Source organism: Synchiropus splendidus, chromosome 3, assembly GCF_027744825.2.
Source record: "Synchiropus splendidus isolate RoL2022-P1 chromosome 3, RoL_Sspl_1.0, whole genome shotgun sequence".
NCBI classification, from domain to species: Eukaryota; Metazoa; Chordata; class Actinopteri; order Syngnathiformes; family Callionymidae; genus Synchiropus; species Synchiropus splendidus.
Genome location: NC_071336.1, coordinates 12,191,908 through 12,210,685, shown reverse-complemented (window position 1 = coordinate 12,210,685; position 18,778 = coordinate 12,191,908). Strand labels below are relative to the sequence as shown.

At 44.3% G+C, this 18,778-nt stretch overlaps 2 protein-coding genes across 3 annotated transcripts; one reads left to right on the top strand and one right to left on the bottom strand.

Moving 5' to 3' along the window:
- Positions 1-5,184: 5,184 nt before the first annotated feature.
- epoa (erythropoietin a) lies at positions 5,185-16,364 on the top strand. Of its 2 annotated transcripts, none has more exons than XM_053860999.1 (5): positions 5,185-5,282; positions 13,945-14,075; positions 14,162-14,248; positions 14,945-15,109; positions 15,187-16,364. In XM_053860999.1, the coding sequence occupies exons 1-5, from the start codon at positions 5,270-5,272 to the stop codon at positions 15,349-15,351; spliced, it is 561 nt and encodes a 186-aa protein (XP_053716974.1). In that variant the 5' UTR covers positions 5,185-5,269; the 3' UTR covers positions 15,352-16,364. The 2 variants fall into 2 exon arrangements, with proteins under 2 accessions (XP_053716974.1, XP_053716973.1); XM_053860998.1 differs by lacking the exon at positions 5,185-5,282 and adding an exon at positions 5,442-5,587.
- On the bottom strand, positions 16,102-17,992 carry pop7 (POP7 homolog, ribonuclease P/MRP subunit). The gene is made up of 3 exons (XM_053861000.1): positions 17,854-17,992; positions 17,513-17,579; positions 16,102-17,209 (listed from the first exon to the last, which is right to left on the bottom strand). Exon 3 carries the CDS (start codon positions 17,196-17,198, stop codon positions 16,743-16,745), a length of 456 nt encoding a protein of 151 aa, XP_053716975.1. The 5' UTR covers positions 17,199-17,209; positions 17,513-17,579; positions 17,854-17,992; the 3' UTR covers positions 16,102-16,742.
- Positions 17,993-18,778: the final 786 nt, after the last annotated feature.

Here is an 18,778-nt window from a genome sequence, read left to right as displayed (position 1 = left end):
ATGTGGAAGTGACAAGTGATAAGAGCTGCAAGACCACACATGGACTGTTGGCAGCACCAGGGTACCAGACCCATGAGACACCTTGTGCAGAGGTGACTGACAAGCACACTTGATTCCAAGCAGTCGGAACAGATTAGTGTTAACATTGCCGCTGACAAATCTGGATTTAAAGGTTGACAAGTTGGTGAGTCACACAATTACCCTCATTATATCCAAGTTCTCCTAAAGGTTCTTACAGTCATGAAACATGCTCAAGCCCAGTAAAACTTGGTCCAGTGTTTTCAACTACAGTAAAACTAAAGTTTTTTTTGTCGAAGTTATAACATCTTTATGTTTCCAAAATAGCCGCCTTGCTCAAAACACTCAACAAAACAACGCCATGAGTCCTTTCCGGTTTCAACAGATCACAAGTGTCAGTCACAGAAGCATTTTAAGCAGCATAAACGTACCTAAAAGAGAGACATAAACAGTCACTTTTTTGCTGCATTTCAACATGTAGTAAGTGTAACGGTGAAACCATGTGACACCACACAAACTCTACACTGAGACACTAAATGATGTCATTGTCTATGAGTTCAGACACTCTCTTCCTACCTCATTTCATATGTTTGTCCTCCTCCATTTCATGGACACAGAAAAGTCGGCAGTTTTATTCATCGAACAAGAGTTTATTGGTGTTTTAGTACATGACGAAATCACAGCATTCACTTCAGCAACAGCCGCTCCAGTGAAGAGAGTCACAGAAGGCTGGCATCAAAGTTCAGTATTTGAAAGTGTTTTGATTTTGTATGTGTGGTTGTCAACATGAGCTGTAATGCTCAGTGTGTTTGCTGCAAAAGGCTGCTGAAGGAATGAGGTCCTGTAGCTGCATCGTCCGCTCAATCCTCTGAGCCTCAGTGTTTTGCCTCTGCAAATAGTAACGCTCGACAGTAGTAAGTAGTAGTAGTGATCTACTCAGAAACATGTAAAGCAAAAACAGGTATCACTGCTGAACTTTGAACCTGTGATCAACTGAATGCTTTGCTTATTTACCAGTGGAACAGATCCCTCATATTTGTATGATTCCTCTTGCAGTGATTTAATGGGTAATAATTCTCAACAAAAAAACACAAAGAACTGATGTTTGTTCCTCGTATTTGTAGTTCCACAGGGCTCAGTCTTTGGACACCCTTCCTTTTCCACTCCCGTGATATGCATAGTGTTTGTAGCAGTTTCAGCAGTTTGCAGAAAGGAATACTTGACATCAGAGGTCGTCGCATTTGTTGGGGATTTTACCCTTGGTCTTGTGCCGTCCTTGATCTCTTTTGATCGATGAAAACTATTGTGTATTCGCGTCAACAAAGTGAGTACCCCAAGACTTTTGTGACCTACAGTTCTCCTACAAGTCTCGCATTAGCAGTTTGGTGGTGGGAGTCACATGCCTGTTTCAATCAATAATAGAATGCATTAATGACTCTCCTGTGATCCTGAACTTTTTATCAAAAGGATTCCAAATGAACAATATAATTCAAAGTACTGTGTGTGACTCATGTCTTCTGACAAAACCGTGGTCATCATTCGTGGGGCACATAGACTTCGCCAGACTAAAAAGGACGCATTATCCTTCTAGCTGCAACAATAACTTCCGAACTCGTCTGGGCTATCGCCGTGGCTCCGGTGGCCCTCACAGTCAGGTCCTCCAATTCTTTCATGTCAACTTCCTGTCTTGTGTCGCGCCATGCAGCAGAGCAGGCTGTCGGCAGGCCCACGTGTAGGACTGCGGCGATACAAACTAAAAATACCAACAGAGCACTTTCTCTCTGACCCATTCCTACTTGCATTCCCTGGCCACACCTCACTATCTGAGTTTTCCCGAGGCACGTTGGAAGAATCGGAGTCACTGTGACTGGACAGCCCTGCCCCCGCATCCCCCACACATCCCTGACCTCCCACCTCAGTCCCATGCTCTAGTATGGAAGCATGGCTCACCGCACGTACCTCGTCTCCCTGTCCCTTATGCTGTTGGCTTAGACCAAAGTAAACACAGTCAGTCAACATTGTCTTTCCCGCAGTGGTGGAGCTGGAACAGCAGCGATGACTCACAGAATATTTTAAAAAAGAGATTTTTTTATGGACGGGAATGATCAGGATCAATTCATGACATTCTGTCCCCAACTTAACTTCAAAATTATTGTCATTTACCATAAGCACGGTGTCAAACTACAGGACCAGGGGCCAAATCTAGTCATCTCATGGTGATAGAAATGCAAATCATTTATTTAAAATTAAATTCTAGCACTACACTAGACAGCACAAAAAAAAAAAATACATCATTTATGCATGTCAGCATTGTGTTCACAGTGTTGAAGCTGTTCAGCACATTGACTCAAAAATGGGAAACATTCTGGTATATAAAAACTTTGTGTCCTTGCTCTTGAGTGGTCGCCCTGGTCAGTTCATCACTTATTCGCATCATCCCGTTTCTCCACTCAATTTTACTCACCTCACCGTTTTCCCACACAAGTACACGGCCAATTCTTTTCCGTCTTTACTATAATCCCCAGGGCATTCCTAACTCTGAAATCAACAAACATCCGACAGCACGTTTACATCCCTTTATTCTGGAGGTGAACTACAAACAGTCCACATGAAAGACTCCCGGATGTTCAAAACTGCCTCTGGAATAACAAAGCTTCAGCATCATAAACTCAGTAGGTTGTGATGCCACATGCACTTGAGTTTTTGCTGCACTTTAAAGTCAAGTTTGGGTATGTAAGTCGGTTGTGGATCGCACCAAAAAAGCTGTTGGGCCGGTTAAGGACCTCTGCCCTTAAATTTGACACAAGTGCATCAGAGCGTACATTGGTACGTCACAACAATACTATGAGCAAATGCCTGTAGCTCACATGGTTCTTCCCTCTGTTGCTACATTGCTACATAAAAAAGCAACAAAGTCACAGAGGTGTCCAGCAGTGTGGATTAGCAAGACAAGTGTAATGGTTCCACCCGCAACTGTAACTGCACATAAGATGATGTGCAGCATCATTCAGCCTGTGTAATGTATAATGAATAAAGTCCATTAGCAGCCACATGGCAGTGAAACAGTCACGGTGTAAAATCGCCTGCCTCCTGAAAGTGTACGTCAGCCTCTGATGTAAAGTTGCATACTGCGCTTCGCCCCTCCTTCTAGGGGATCGGCAGACTTCCAGGAAACCTCTATGCATTTCCTCCATCGCGGCTCCATGAGTCTGTGAGAGGTCCACTTGGGGTCATTTACATGCTGATGGTGCAATGGAGGACAGATGTTCCTCAAAGAAGTCAGTGACACTGGATGTCTACTGCTGCTGAATATTGATCTACGGGATGAATAACTGAATGATAAATGTATGCTATTCTTACTGGCATACCTCCAGGTTTTCCATCCAAAACTACTGAAATAATCCTGCCCTGGATGAACTCAGGGTTTGCAGGGGTCCGTGCTCCAATCTCAGGAAGTGACCCGGGTCGGCCTGTAGCTGATTATTTTGTTCAAAATTAGCTCTGTCCTTGGTGAAGAGTGATTTGTGATGGTTTCAGCCTGTGTCACTTTTGATTTGAGACACTTACAGAGTCATTTAGAAACTTTGCTAAAGTTGAAATTACAATGACGCTCATACAGTGGATTCATTTGGTTTTCAGTTATTGTTAGAACCTATTTTCACAGTGGATGGTTCTGAACGATTAACCGTCCGCTGCAGGTTACATAACAGAAATCTGCCAAACACAGTTGTATGCATGGAGTGAAGTCACCACTCATATGGGCACGTAGGATCTTGCATGGAGATTGCTCCATCAGTGGATGTCACAATGTATGCTCCAGTGCGTGGCTCACTGATAAAGGCAGTTCATGATAAAGACACTTGTTCCCCATTTATTGTGTGGATAGACAGGTGTAAGCAATTTGCTTGTCCCTGGTTCTCCTGTTGAAAGACCTGCTTGCACTTTGCAACAGGATATTCTCATTCGGAATCTATGTTCTTTGTAAACGTTGCAGCTAAATGTGATTCAGTGTCACTCTTCTTGCGTGACATTGCTGCGTCAAAACAAACAGAGACCCTCAATACCAATCGTCGCCCACTTTGTGACTGATAGAGACAACAAACTGATCTCCCGACGTTTGAGAGAAAGAAAAGGTAACGCTTGATGGTCAACAAAGGAGGACCTGAGGAGGCATGGACTACAGGTTTGGTATGGTGGTGTGTACGTGCATCATGGCAGGTCTCACTACTGTCAACGCTACCACTACTGTAGCTGCCGCTCATCCATCACGGATCATTTCTTCCACCCAACAGGATGTTAGAGGACACTACAGCAGTGTGTTATAGTATTTCCAATTCTTCCTCAGCTATACTGGCCATTGAGTACAAATGCTTTGAATTGTTTTCCCAATAAAACATTGATGTCACGGATCACCTTTGACTGTTGTCTCCATCCAATCCACCGTGGCTGCACTCTCTTCTCCACCTTGTTCCCTTCCCATCACTCTGCACGACTGAAGCTCAAGTGTTTCCACTGCCTCTACTGGTCCTCCCACCACACTCTCATTCACACACCTATAATGTCTTACTTCTATTTCATTCTGCCTTATTTTCATCACAGCTCACCATGTCATCAGCAAACATCATCCTCCTAGGACACCCTTCCCTAACCCCGTCTGTCCCGCCATCATCTTACTGGACACGAAGGGACGTAGTCCTACTGCGACTCTCACGACGGTGAACTTGATGAACTCACCTCCTCCCTGTTATGAAGATAATGTCGATACGCTCAATGTTCACCAGTGAACTTCATATACGTGGAATTTGCAGCCTCACTGGCCTCATTCTAAATGTCACTGGAGTAATGAGCAGTACACATGACTCAGAGACTGGCCCCGTCCCTTTGCCAGCAAATATTTTGAGAGCAGATCCATGACACTCACTTGTCTGATCCGTGAAAAATAATAACATTAACCGCATTATTTCGTTAACAGTGCTCAAACAACTTAGCGCCCCATGATGATCCGATTTGTTTGTCGTCAGAACAATAGATGGAAGTCTCCATTCTTTGTTTTTAGTGTCTGCGTGTGTTTTGTTTGTGTGTCTGAGTGTGTTTGTTCGGAAACAATGCAACATTAAAGAAAATGGAACACTTTGGGAGAGAAACACCTCCAGGGCTGATAAAAGACCCCCGCGGCTGGGCCCCAGTTCCTGTGGATGATCCGCAGTCATGGAGCCGAACCCCGGGACCGGATGAGGGTCCAGTTGTCGCCATGGACTCCCCCAGTGAGTCGCCGCTGAGCCGGTCTGATGCGTGCGTGACGGTGGGCGCGCGCCCGAGGGCGGGTGCTGGTGTTTAATCCCAGCGTGAATGGGCGCGTCCTGGCGCTGCTGCTGGCCGGGAGGCGCGCGCGGAGCCTCACTTATCTGCGGGTACTGATCCAGACCCGAACCAGGAGCTCGGCGCGTGGGTGCGTGTGTGTGTGTCCGTTACAAGCAGGATCTCCGAGGGTGCGTGTGCTGTTGACTTCCTCACCATGTTTTTTAAAGATGCGCCGTCTGTTTGCGAATGTTGCAGAACACTGGTAGAGGTAAGACCGTCTCGAGTCGCTTTTATTATGACATTCTTACCGTGTGATGTTGCCACCAAATGTCATCTCTGTTGGTGATGCATTCACTTACGCCGACAGCTTTTTGCTGATACTTGATCCTCATGTCTGCTCGGCTCTGGAATATGCTGAGTAACGCTCCCTGACTTTTCAGTCTCGTAAGCCAATTTAAAACAAGCTATAAAGGGCAAATGTAATCATTTTACAGTCATTTAAAGTACTTTGCACAAGTATTTTAATGTGTCTGTAAATAGCTGTCACATTTATATTTATACTGCAGGGGTATTATTCATCCAGAAATGATGGACATGATGGTCTCCTGAAGCCGCGGCGGCTTTGAGCTTCATTCTGTTGTACAAATCCACTTGCCTCAAATCTGCTGCCCCGTCAGATCTGCACACTTCTGGAATGAGTATGTCCTCAGGCTAAGTGCTTGCACTAAATTAAAAGAAATCACAAGGCGCCCCGAGAAGGAGGGACACTGCGGCCGGTTGTCTTTTCGCTCAAGCATTTCCTCATGGTAAACGCATGAAACCGAATCAGTGACTCTTTTAAAATAAGCAAAGAGCTTTGTCAGTGGCAGGGAAGATCATCATAATAAAGAACATAGTAATATGTGGTGAGGATCACAGGTTAAAACACTGACACAGGGACATTGTCAAATGCATTTCAGGGCCCAGTATCAACCTGTGTTGATGTAAATCTGCAGTCAGAGCATGGCCTCCTTATACATCCTGTCCACTGACCCTGTTTATGCTCTCAATTCAAACAACTCTTGCTTGGCTGGGTGCCACCTGCAACTAGTGACCAGACCATTCCAATATTATTCATGTCGAGCTTCTCTGGCAATTCTCTACCGGGATATGTCTGAAAATTACATACATTACCAGCCAAATAAAACCGGTGGTTTAAGTCAGTGTGCTGCTATTTAACGCTGTAGCTCCCATGTGCCAAACTCGAGATCCGCCAGTGCCTTGACTCTTTTTGTTTTGGACTGCCTAATAAGTATGGATCCTGTCTGGCCCCCTATTTGGTCAGTATTTCAAATTTTGGCCTCTTACATGATACAGTTAACTGGCCCTGCTCTAACAGAACCTACACTCAGTTAACAACATATATTCAGGTCAATATCGGTCGGTCAATATTTATCGTATGGTGCAGTGTATCATTGAAGAGTGACTGAAAATGAATATACCGGGACCCTCTTTCTCTTTCTGTTTCTCGGTGATATCTTGCCAATTGCTTGTCACATTGTTACGGCCCCAAAAAATGAATATGTAAATAAAAACAAGTTAGCTATGTGGCTGCTGCACAGTCCTAAAACCATTGCTCTTATTGAGATTCAGCAGCCCTATTCATGCCATGAACGCTGTCCATATACTGTATTTTGCTGCTGTGGCTAAACATTCTGATGCGCAGTGCTTTCTCAACAGGCCACCAGCTCATAGCAGTAGCGTCAAAGGTTCCATAACTGAATTGTTGAAATGATCATCGTGTACATTCTTGCAGAAGCAAATCCGTGATTGAGTTAGACCCTGAACTTTTCATCAGAGGTTACTCTGCTGCCGCATTGTAAAAGCACAAGCTGAACTGATCATAGAAATAATATTTAGGTCAGCCTCAAGTACGGTTGACAACAAGTACCTCCGGTTCATTTCCATCAATTGGCAAAGTAGTCGTTTTTCTTTCTTTTTTTACTGATTCTTTTTTCTTATTTATGTACTACAGTAGACACTAAAACAGGCTAAGGATCTCCATGTGGGAACTCGGCTACGTTTGGATTCCCACACACTCTCCTGATGAGGAGTATTTTTTCGAACCACTCAGACACTGATGAGCATGACGGAGCAGTCTGGAAGTGGAAGCTGAATCTGCAGCTTCTGACATCAGCAGGAAACCTGCAGGATGATATCAAAGACCAACAGGAAGCGCTGTCACACCACAGTCCCAACACCTAATTGTGTTGAGTCATTCTGCTGTTATAACATCTCAGAATGATTTCCTATGGAAAGTTTGCGAGGAATCATGGATACTCACCAGGATGGCCGCGATAGCCATGCATTATGTCATGAGGTCTGTCCAGGTTTGGACTCAAAAGCAGAAACAGAGCTAAAACCATGGCTGAATCCTAAGCAAAAACTATGAGGGGCGCCACAAAAGGGGGGGCAAGGACAAGACTTGGCCAGAGGAGAGCTGACTAGACGTTGAAAAGACTTGACGATGACTTGACGAAACAAGACTAGACTTACCTTGACAAGACGATGACTAGATGTGATGAGACTTGACAGGGACTCAACTAGATGGTCACTTGACTTAACATGAAGACTTCACTTCACTTCCCGACCCGGTTTCTTGACTTGGCTTAACATGACAAGAAGACGAGGGCATGCCAATGACTTGACCAGATGAGACAGACACGGTCCTCGCAGGAAGACTGGCCAAACTCACCAAAATAAAACAGGAAATAAACCGTCAGACATCAAACCAAGAGAAGAACAAAAGTAACCCTGACTAACTGACGATGCATTGTCATATTAATGCTCTGACATAATACTGATATGGTTGCACTTGTTGGCTATTTTAATGCAAATATTGGCTGATACTAATGAGAATCATTATGCTCACTGATATTCAGTCGACCATACAATGACTGCGAGAGTTTCTTCCTAGATGTCTCTGGGTTATTTAGTCATTTATTTGAGCATCATTCACAGGATTTTCAACAAAACAAAAATGGTTTTTAACTCCTATGACAAATGTTTTCACATCATGAAGTTGCCATGAGCTCACTTGTGATATTGCTGCATTAAAGTATATGTAATATGTATATTGACGTGACAAATGCCACGAGTGTGTCACGAGAGTTTTTATCGGAAGTCTGGTCAGTGAAGTGTGTTGTTGATATACCTAGTATTGAACTTTAGTTTGGCCGTGAGCCTGGACTGCAAATTCCACCATCCCATGGTGTGTGTGTGTGTGTTTGCATGGGGGGTGGGCTGGTGAATGCATTCTCACGTAGGCAGCGCCACGAGTAAGAAGTTGGCTAATCCACTTGCTGAGTCACGGTTTCTTTTGTTCCCGCACATACCTGTTGCCTTAATTATTTTCTGGAGTGACAGTATATTGATGCCACGAGACTTTTGCAAAGGTTCAGTGGAGCGGACTGTCACATGTTTATTCAGCCGCTCTCTTCTTTCATGGTACGCTGTGTCAATGTCAAGAACAAAGTACAGTGATTATGGAAGTGTATGCTCGGGTGGACATGTTGGCGCTACGACAGTCCCAGTCTCAGGATGCGTCCCTGTCTTTGGCTGCCATTAATCCACAGTCTTGAGAGGCAGCAGTTTCGTTCACCCAGTCACTCCCAGATGGACTTTGTACATTTAAAAAAGGAATATTGATTTTTATTTATCCACAGTTGCCACAGAACATCACAACGGAATATGTCATTTGGTGAGCGAGGTGACACCTTTTAATTGATATTTAAATGACTCTCAACACAAAACTGAAACAGTCTCCTAATCTTCAGTGCTCAGTACAGAAGGTGGCGCACTTTAAATTGAGCGAGCGTTTCATTAAAGCACTTGCTCAAAGGGTATAGAGTGCCATCTAGTGGGATGTGAACATCAGGACATTCATGAAATCTCATCTGCCCGTTACTAAAAATGACCATTTTAACATCAACATATCACCTTTAACACCGTCACCCCATAGATCCTCAGTTTCCCGGCTCTTCGTCCCTGCTCCCACCTGTCAGCACGTCACCAGCTTTATGACAGCTGGACTAGCTGAGAAACATCACATCCCAATATGATGGTGATGGTGGTGGTCAGCCGTTCAGGGATGTGTGCTCTTCTCACTCTACCCTCCACTATGGAAATGAGTGTGTGGCCGCCAACTGAAGGCCTACCACATAATGTATATGCCATAGTCTTGAGTGCCCATGAGTAAATGTATTTCCTGTGACAACTGAAGAAGCACGAAGTGAAGGGGAAAGCTACGGTGCTGGTACGCGTCTAAACATTCATCACCTGGTCTCTTCTCTGCACCTGCAGCTACCACAACTAACTGAGAGAATTATCTGCACCAACTTGTCCTATATTTTTACTGGCACTGTGACAGGAAAAGTGCAGAGTCCCCTTCACCAAGCCCATAACCTCTACTCGCTTACAACTTCTGTTGAGTGCAACAGAGAACCGAGCAGGAAAGTTATATCACTGTCATATAGCTTCCAAAGCTTTCTCTCACTTTGTTTACCCACAACTGTACCTAACCATTTCTTATAAATTCTTGTCAATAATGAGGAGTCTGAATTTGAGTCCCATCGTGCACTGCAATAGTGGAGGCTTGTTTTTACACCTTTTTTTGTTTGTTTGTGTGTGTCCCGTCTGTGTTTGAGTTTGATTCCTATGTTGGTGCAAACAAAAGTCAGGAAAAACATCAGGGAAAGGTCTTTCCTCAAACTCCCCTCATCTGAAAAGATGGTCTGTGGTTATTGGTGTCTACAGTAGTGATGTGCTGATGAGGCTTCATGAAACAGTGTCCTCAGTTTCAGAGCTCAGTCGGTGATGCTCTTGGTTTAAAAATGATGTGGGATTTCATTTTAATGGTTGTTGAAATCCATATATTTTAGAGCAGAGAGTGCCATCTAGTGGGCTCTGAAAATTATGACCGTGTTTCATGAGGCTTCATACGCTCATCTAGACTGGTCATCCACGTCCTTGCCAGAAATGTTTCCTGAAATAGTGTTGTTTGTTTCCAAGTTTGCATCTAAATGCTTGCAATAGCACCTGGAGTGGGAGTTCACTTGTTCGTGACATTGCAGGTCATTTGGGAGACGCTTTGGCTGAGAGCAGCTTACAAACGTGCATTAACCATCAGTGTGGAAGAATTGAGCCATGTTGCCAATCTCAACTAGACTAATAGTGTGTTGTGCTCATAGCACCATTTTGGGGTCAAGATAGTGAGGTTGAGTCCTTGATCATGGTTAGGTTCTCAGTGAGGGAACAGGAAGTGGGTGGGGATGGGGCACAGCGCTCAAGACGAGTCTCAGGGTTCTGGCTACTATGGGAAGCTGTGCAGTGGTGTGGTGGGAGATACTCGACTGGTGGATGACCGGACTATTTGGATTAGTGACAGAGATCTGGTGGTTTAATATTTTGAGCGCTCATTTATTGATCGCGAAACGAAATGTGCGGAACCATGTGTATCTAGCCTCCAGCTTTTGAAGATGAAATGTGTGGTGGGGACCTACCCTGTATGTCCAACTTTTCTAACCAATGGATGTTTACATATGCTGAACTTGCGAGAGCAAGATGTGTATCATAGTTACATTATATTTTAATTGGTTGTAGGTATTTGTAGCAGCTTAGATTCTAATTCAGTGTTCATTTATTAGGTCAAAATACATTATCTGTCCAGAACATGCAGAAGAATTGTCATGGCTCTAGCTTAGCACTAGCTGGGCTTTTCTTTCTGAAAACGGCTAGAAACCAATTGTGGGATGTTTGTGAACTAGTTGTCAATGACGGTGTCAATGAATACCAGACGACTTGAATGCCAGTCTTTTGAATAGCTCTTAAAGGTTCCCTGGTTTACTTTTGCATGTTTTTCATCCACATATTCGCCTGTCTTAAAGACCCTGCTACAAAGGCCCAGTGGATTAAGTTATTCTTTCAAGCTATAGCCAGGATGTACCTATGTCTATGCCGCAAACATGCCGTGCCAACTAGAGAGCGCTCAACGTCGACCACTGTTGCAGTCATTGTCGTTCTTAACAATGGCTTTTTTCAGCGATGCAACCATCATTTGAACTTTAACTGAACAAAACCAAAAATGTTTTGATCAGAAGCTACTTTTTGAGTATGTGATCTTAGAAATTAATATTAATCTCTCATCTGTAATGCATTAATAGTACCTTCGTAAGGAATCGGAATGTATTAATAAGGCTTTATAGAAGGTGTTTTGAATGTTCATACTGATTTATGGTGAATTATGTCAATGTTTATTAAGTATAATAAGTTGTGGACTTAGCTTTATGTAGTTAGAAACACTCACCTAACCACACTGCATAGTGTTATTATGAATAACACAATTATCTCAAATTGTGCTCATTAGAAACCATGTTATAAGTTGTCGTTCATGATTCTAACGTTCATGGTTGCCATATTGTTTCAAAAATCCCCAGAGGTAAGCAGGACCACTTGAGGCATGAGGTCATCAACCGACTACAACATTAAAAGTGAAACAATGAACAAAACAACCAAATTGAATCGGTTTGTTCAATTCATTTATTAAGTACAGCATCCGCTGCTTGTCAAACCCCCATGAAACCTACTTGCCAAAAGGTCATTGCACAAAATGAATAGAGAGGAAATGAAAGACAGTGATTACAAATATAACTGAATGAAAAGCACTCTTTCCATCTATAAAATCCATTCATTCACTGTTGACATGGTGGTTAGTGTTACAACTGTGCATAAACAACCCTGTGCTGGACTAGGAGATACTGCACATGTGCATGGGTTTACATAAACGTTAGTGGTTTGGCTTAGGAGTGCAAGTGAAGAAAAAAAAAAAGTGAATATGACCACAAATTCGGTGAGATCATCATTCATAAAATGACCACCAGGGAGGGATTTTCAGCTTGTGATAGCTTTCAGTTAACCTGTGAGTGACCCGTCTTCCACTGAGAATCATCTGAATCATCTGTCATCCATCTGCGTCATGCTCTTCCTGCTGTGAATGAGCGCATTCAGTGTGTGGCGAAGGCTCCGTGCCCACATGACCTTCACTAGGGGAGACGGTCTCACACTCATGGCGTGTTCGCAGAGCGGGTTTCCAGAGTGCGTGATTCTTAGAAGTGGTATCTGAGTTACTAAATAAGCAGCAGACCCCACTGTGACGCCGCTAACACTTCCTGTAAGTTCAACCAGTGCACTGGAGGAAATGACTTTGACAGCCAATGATGTATCTCCATTATGGGCTACAAAGTGCATGTCCTCCAGTGTCATTGTAAATGTCAGTCAAGCAGCGATGTTACTGGCTTCATGGCACATGAAGACACCCACACGATTCAGACTGATCGGTGACCCTCTCTCTTTCATATAAACACGTTGAAAAAACACAAATTCTGATGGAGAAACGGTTCAAGGTTGTCAGCTGCAGCAGGCCTTAAATGCATTCCCTTGAAACTCTGCCTGAATGTCAGAGAGGACTGTTGGATGGCATCACTAGAATCGTTCGACACATCAGGAAAGAAAGGCGGGTGCCCTTTAGAGCTGTGCGTTTATCATGGGTGGACACAAGCCCATGTAGCTGTGGAGAGGCTGTAAAGAACTACAGGGGCAGTGGTTGCGGTCAGTCGACAATATTACTGCACTGTGGAGGTCAAAGTGCCAACATTTGCCAACCCCAAATGAATGATCGGAAGATGGATGTGTTGAGTGGGTGTTTATGGCTTACAAGTCTCTCTCGCGTTCTGAGAAAGTCTGGAACGGCGCCAAAGACCTGACTGGTGGGCTCTCTTTCCAAGAAGGGGCACCGTTTGATGTGTGCACATTTGGAAAGCTTGTGAATCCGATACCTATTCACCTGGGAGTGTTGGTTTCAAGGGAGAACCGATCACTCTGGAATTGCATTGCCGTGTGAGCTTCACAGTTTTTGATTTGAGATTTGGATAACTGAGATTTTTGTTCTGTTTGCTTAGAAGTTCAACATGGATCTGAATTTCTGTTCTCAAAGCTTTGTAGGTGAAGCGGCAGGAAGGAGAACACTCAGCACCGTTTAGCTTGAAGAAGTGGATCCAACGTGGGAACAAGCGTAACACACACTGTGACTCAAGTGTACGATCTTGACGGTGGAAAAATGGAGAATTTAACCCTCCATCATGAGGATCAAAATGCATTAATACGATGTGAAGTTCACATGTTGTGTGGCAGACCCAGGGGCCTGTGCTATCATGTGATTGTTTAGCAGTAGCATGATGTTGTGGTGCTCTCAGACGGTGTGTATTGTTTCTCAGTAGTACGACTCTTCATGCTGCCACAGATGGGTTTTCAAGTGAACAGAGTTCAGCTACCGTGTGCAGACCTAGCTCTGGTTGGTCATTCTGTTCTGATGTCCAAAGCCATGTGACGTGCCTTTAGTTCATTTTAGATTCTCATTTACTTGATGGCGTCAGTGAGGGTTCAGAGTGCTGTGACCTTGTCAGGGTCGCAGGTTTGAGTCCTGAGTCATCAAAAACGTAACCGTCTGTGTGAAAATGTTATTGTTGATGTTCTAAATTTACAAGCAAAAACAAACACTGAGGACTTGTGGCTGGCTTTGTGTCCCTGCAGGACTGATAGCCTTGCTGTTAATACTGCTGGAGTGGACTCATCCTAGCCTGCCAACCCCCCTCAGACCCATCTGTGACCTGAGAGTACTGAATGGATTCATCAAGGAAGCACGAGACGCCGAAGTCGCTATGGTACGTAAGGACTGCGCTACTGTTTTATTCATGTAGTCATTTAAAAGGAGTTGAAGAACTCTGACTCCTGTCCTCTGGTTCTGCAGAAGTCGTGTAGGGAAGAATGCAGTTTGACAGCGTCCGTCACTGTTCCACAAACCAAGGTGGACTTCGAAGTGTGGGAGACAAAAAAGGTAAGAACTGACTGATTCCCATCCTTCATTCCTGTTCAAACACAGTGCTCTCATCAAGACCCGTGGCTCTCCAGAGGAGATCTTGCTGCGTGGGTAAAGCAAATGACCATGAGAAAAGGCCCAGGGTGCAATATTCTGTTCTCTGCACGGGAAAGCAGGGAATAAGTGGCAGTAATCATTAGAACTCATCTTCTTTCCTGTGTAAAAAAGAAATATTAACTGCACAGTATGTTACGCATCAGTAATGTGGCAAAGCTATACATTGTGGAGAGATGTCAGTCATACAAACATAAATGTAATTACAATGTATTACAGGAGATTGAAATAAACATTCATTCATTCTCGACAAAGTGTTTAATAAACGTGTACAGTGGAACTGGTCGGCTGTTTAACAAACGCATTAGCGCCCTCGTGTGACTTAAAATTGGTAGTACTGTAGATTGAATTTGTCACTTGCCGTGTTATACTTTTAAAGTACAAAGTATTTCATGGGGAACCAAAATGGTTCTGCAACTCACCGTTGCTTACCATCAGCTCAGAGCTTGACCTGTGTATGTGTCAAGGGAAGTGTGGAGAACCATGACTGAACAGCGGACATTTAAAAATTGTATTTCAAAACAAACCCAATACTTGTCTATATGTCTGACTGGCACAGGTGTGTGAACTATGTTCAGTGAATTATCCCCTTGTTTCCAGGCCGACGAGCGATCGCAGGAGGTGCAAACTGGATTATGGCTTCTTCAGCGTGCGCTCACTTTGTTACGGACGTCCATCACCAACACCGAGCTACACAGCCACGTAGACAACTCCATCACCAACCTACAGAGCATCAACGCCGTGCTGAACAGCCTCAACATCCAGGTCAGCATCATGAATAACGGGTGTGTCCAACAGTCTGTGCCCACCCCACACGTGGTCTGAATGTGAGCTCTCTTCAGGACTACACTCCGCCGGACAGCATCACAGACTTGGATGGGACTTGGAGCGTCACCAGTGCAGCCGAGTTGCTTGAAGTCCATGTCAACTTCTTGCGTGGAAAACTTCGCCTCCTTATGCAGGGCGCACAGGCCTGTCAGCCAGATGCCCACAGCCCAGCTGGGTGAACTCTGTCATGAACCTGAACTTGTCCGGGCTCATCTTGGATGCCTGGACTCTGACCAAACTGAGGCACTGCTTTAGCACTTTCTGTGTGTTTGAATTAGAGTGTGTGTGCGTGTGTGTGTGTGCATGAGTGGGATTGTGTGTATGGAATCTGGGAATCGTCTCACGTTTTCCACTTTAGTCACTGGAACTTTTGTAGATTTTTTCTAAGTGAATTTCTAATATATATATATATTTGAAAATATTTATACAGATTTTCTACTTTACAACTTTTTATTTCAGTGTTTGCTGCTGCCCCCTCTCCCAAACAAAACACCCCCAACTTCACTTTTTTTGTTGTTTCTTCCTGCGTAATAACAGTCAGGATGGTCACGTGAGCGGCTGCTTCATCTCCAGCGCCACACTTGAGGAGAGGGACGCAATCACGGCAGCTCGTGAGAGGAACATCCTGTGACGCGGATGGAGGCGCTGCCTCCTCTGGGAACCTTGCACATGTTGATTTCCTCCGTCGAGCTGTCTTCCGTATTTCTACTTGGAGATAATTGTCAATTGTAGTTGTGACCAGACATGGTGATTGTGAAGGATGTTTGCGCACTGTAAAAACTACAAAAGCGAAAATGTTTTGTTGGATAAAGAAAACTGTTGAGACCCAAACAAATGGGTTTTTTTTGTTTGTTTGTTTGTTTTATCCGCAATCTTGTTAAGGAAAGCAGATCAGTGGAGATAAGTGATGCAATGACTCATTCACCGATTCCCATAGTACCTACTACGTCACATGGCATGTGAGGATTTGACAGAGACATTACATCAAGGCCTCATTTATGAGAACCAAACGTATTACAGAATATTTCATTGCTTGTTAGTTATTTGATTATCTTAAAATCAAGGTGAGGGTCCAACCTGCATGCTAGGCCCCACACGAATCAACATGGATCTCTACTACCATCTGGTGGACGTGAAACACAAGTGCAGGGCAGAGAGAGTTTCAATGTTTAATACTGACCCGGGACAAAAGATTCTTTCATGCAGACTTAAACAATGATAAAGAATAAAGACATAACTCAGAGCAGGAATACAGTGGTGACTAGTCATAAATAGATTTCTTTCACACCGGAAACACAATGTGCTTTTCGATGTCATGTTCTCTAATCCTACCTTCGTGAAAGAAAGTACAGTTTCTCATTGAAGTGACGCAGGTTTGCAGTCCATCTGGTTTAGCATTCATTAACCAGATAACAAAATAAACAACGCACTCATCGATTCGGCCGGAGCGCTCTTGTAACAACGGAGACAGACCAAGTACACACGCCCGACATCTTTTCTTCCTGTGAGGTAGCAAGTCCTCCACATCCCTTCAGAGTAGAGCAATAACAGCTCATTCCATCACAGTCAGTCATTGGGGGTCAGGGTAGAACACCTTAATGTGGATGGCAGAGTTGTTCCTGGTGCGGGTCAGAGGCTCCCCGTGTTCATCGGGATCCTCAGGCTCCAGGTCGTCCACCAACTCAACAGTGGAAGTGTTGGCGGCCAGCTGAAGCGCCCCCTGGCTGCCAGACTGCAGCTGCAGCGCTATGTTGATGGCACGATTGATGGCCAATCCCAAACCATGGATGCAGATTTCACGGTGTGCCCCGCCCTCCAGTAACTTCTGGCAGCGGGCCAGCTGAGCCCTGAAGTCGGTCTTCATGTTGACATACACATCATTGCGCCTCTTGGGCAGCTTGCGAGGAAGGCGTTTCCGTAAGGTGTACTCAACCGGGTCCATGTCCACCGCTGGGGCGGCACCGTCGCCGTGAAATGAGCTCATCTGGGGGACGGAGGAGACACTCGCGTGGCGCTGCTCTGTCATCGCTGGATGCTCTAGGCAGGAACACAGGAGCACAACCATGTCAACTTCAGACACAAAGCCTTTCACATTCACGCCCACTGAATAAGAAACATATCTGCTGTACATACACTGGGAAGTATAAAAATAGGTGGATGGAAGATGTCAGTTGTGAGGACTGATGCGTCAAATTGGCTTCATTTATATTTGTTGCTGGAACTAAACTCCGCTAAAATCTTCATTAAACTGACTGACTGAAATACTACATTGTATCACATAAAACATTCAAACCATAGTAGTGAGCAAAGTCTCGCGTGGGCAGAATCGGTAGACTTTACCTGCAGGAAGGCGACTGTCCAGGCGAGGTCTTCTTCAATCCCGGCACAGCTCACGGACAGTCTGCACCTGAAAGGGAGTCGCGTGAGAGATGTGTGCAGAGGCTAACATGCTAGCTCTCCGCGTCGACCTGCAAACGCATCGTCATTGCTGCGAAATAAGCCTCAGTTAAAAACACAGGGCTGTATAACTGCGAGGAACGAGCCTGCTAAATGAATGTGATGGTAACCATTTCACTTCCCTTACACCACAATGTGGTTAGGTTTCATGAAATAGGATTACGCGTCGATAGTAGCAGCCCATTTCACGTGGTGTTCAGACATTTAAAAACACAACATCTTACCCAGAGACGTTTCCTGTAATATATCTGGTTTACATATGAGGGCTTCAATATTTTTACGGAGCTCGAACGACATTAGGCATTTTTTCTTCTATCATAAATGACGGTCACCCAGCAACAAAAGTAACCCGACACTGACACCTGCCGGCAGAGGAGGGCGAACTGCAACCCTTTCATTTGGCGTCACTGCGACTTACTTCACTGCCAGTCAGAGGTTTGGACTCACATTCTCTTTTAGCGGCTCTTCTTTATTTTTATGACTTTAAGATTACGTACATTCCAGGTTTTCACGAAAGGCATTGTAGCTATGAACAAATGGGGTTATGTAGTAAACCAAGAGCTCGGGATTTACTCCGTTTTATATTTATATTTTTGATTCATTTTGAAGTGGTATTTTTCTCACGATGAGCTTCATGATTATAGTGGTTGCAGGTTTAAATCCAGCACAAAAAAAGGTGCGTGGTAAAGTGGCATTTTCTTGATGGGCATCTAAAGTTAAATGTGAACTTTAGTAGCAATTCACAGACTGCATTTGCTGCCAACAACCAGATGAAGGCATCACCAGAACGCCAGAACGCTGCCAGAGAAATGTCAGTTTACCAATGAAGAAATAAATGAGCTTTACAACAAACCCAGAGGACACTCTTTAGCTGTCTTGCGAGCGGAAGGTCAGATCAACCACATTGCGTTTGTGACAAGCAGTTACACAAACTGAATGTGCCATACTGTGAGGAGCCATCGAAAGAAGCAGACGCGCATTTAGGAAATGCGTTACTAATCATAAAATATTTATTATGTTCTTTTTGTGCTATTATATAATGATATAAGTATGTCTGTTTACAATGACAAATACTCGGCTTGTGGCGCTGAAGATCATTGGGGGCCCTGATGTGTGGCGTGAAGGGTTGTGCTCACCTGTATTGGATTT

Excerpts from the sequence above, each read along its gene's own strand:
- epoa (XM_053860998.1), top strand. The coding sequence starts at position 5,566 with ATGTTGCAGAACACTGGTAGAG. Across the intron at positions 14,076-14,161 it reads GAGACGCCGAAGTCGCTATG|AAGTCGTGTAGGGAAGAATG; the intron begins GTACGTAAGGAC and ends CTGGTTCTGCAG. Across the intron at positions 14,249-14,944 it reads AAGTGTGGGAGACAAAAAAG|GCCGACGAGCGATCGCAGGA; the intron begins GTAAGAACTGAC and ends CCTTGTTTCCAG.
- pop7 (XM_053861000.1), bottom strand. The coding sequence starts at position 17,198 with ATGACAGAGCAGCGCCACGCGAGTGTCTCCTCCGTCCCCCAGATGAGC.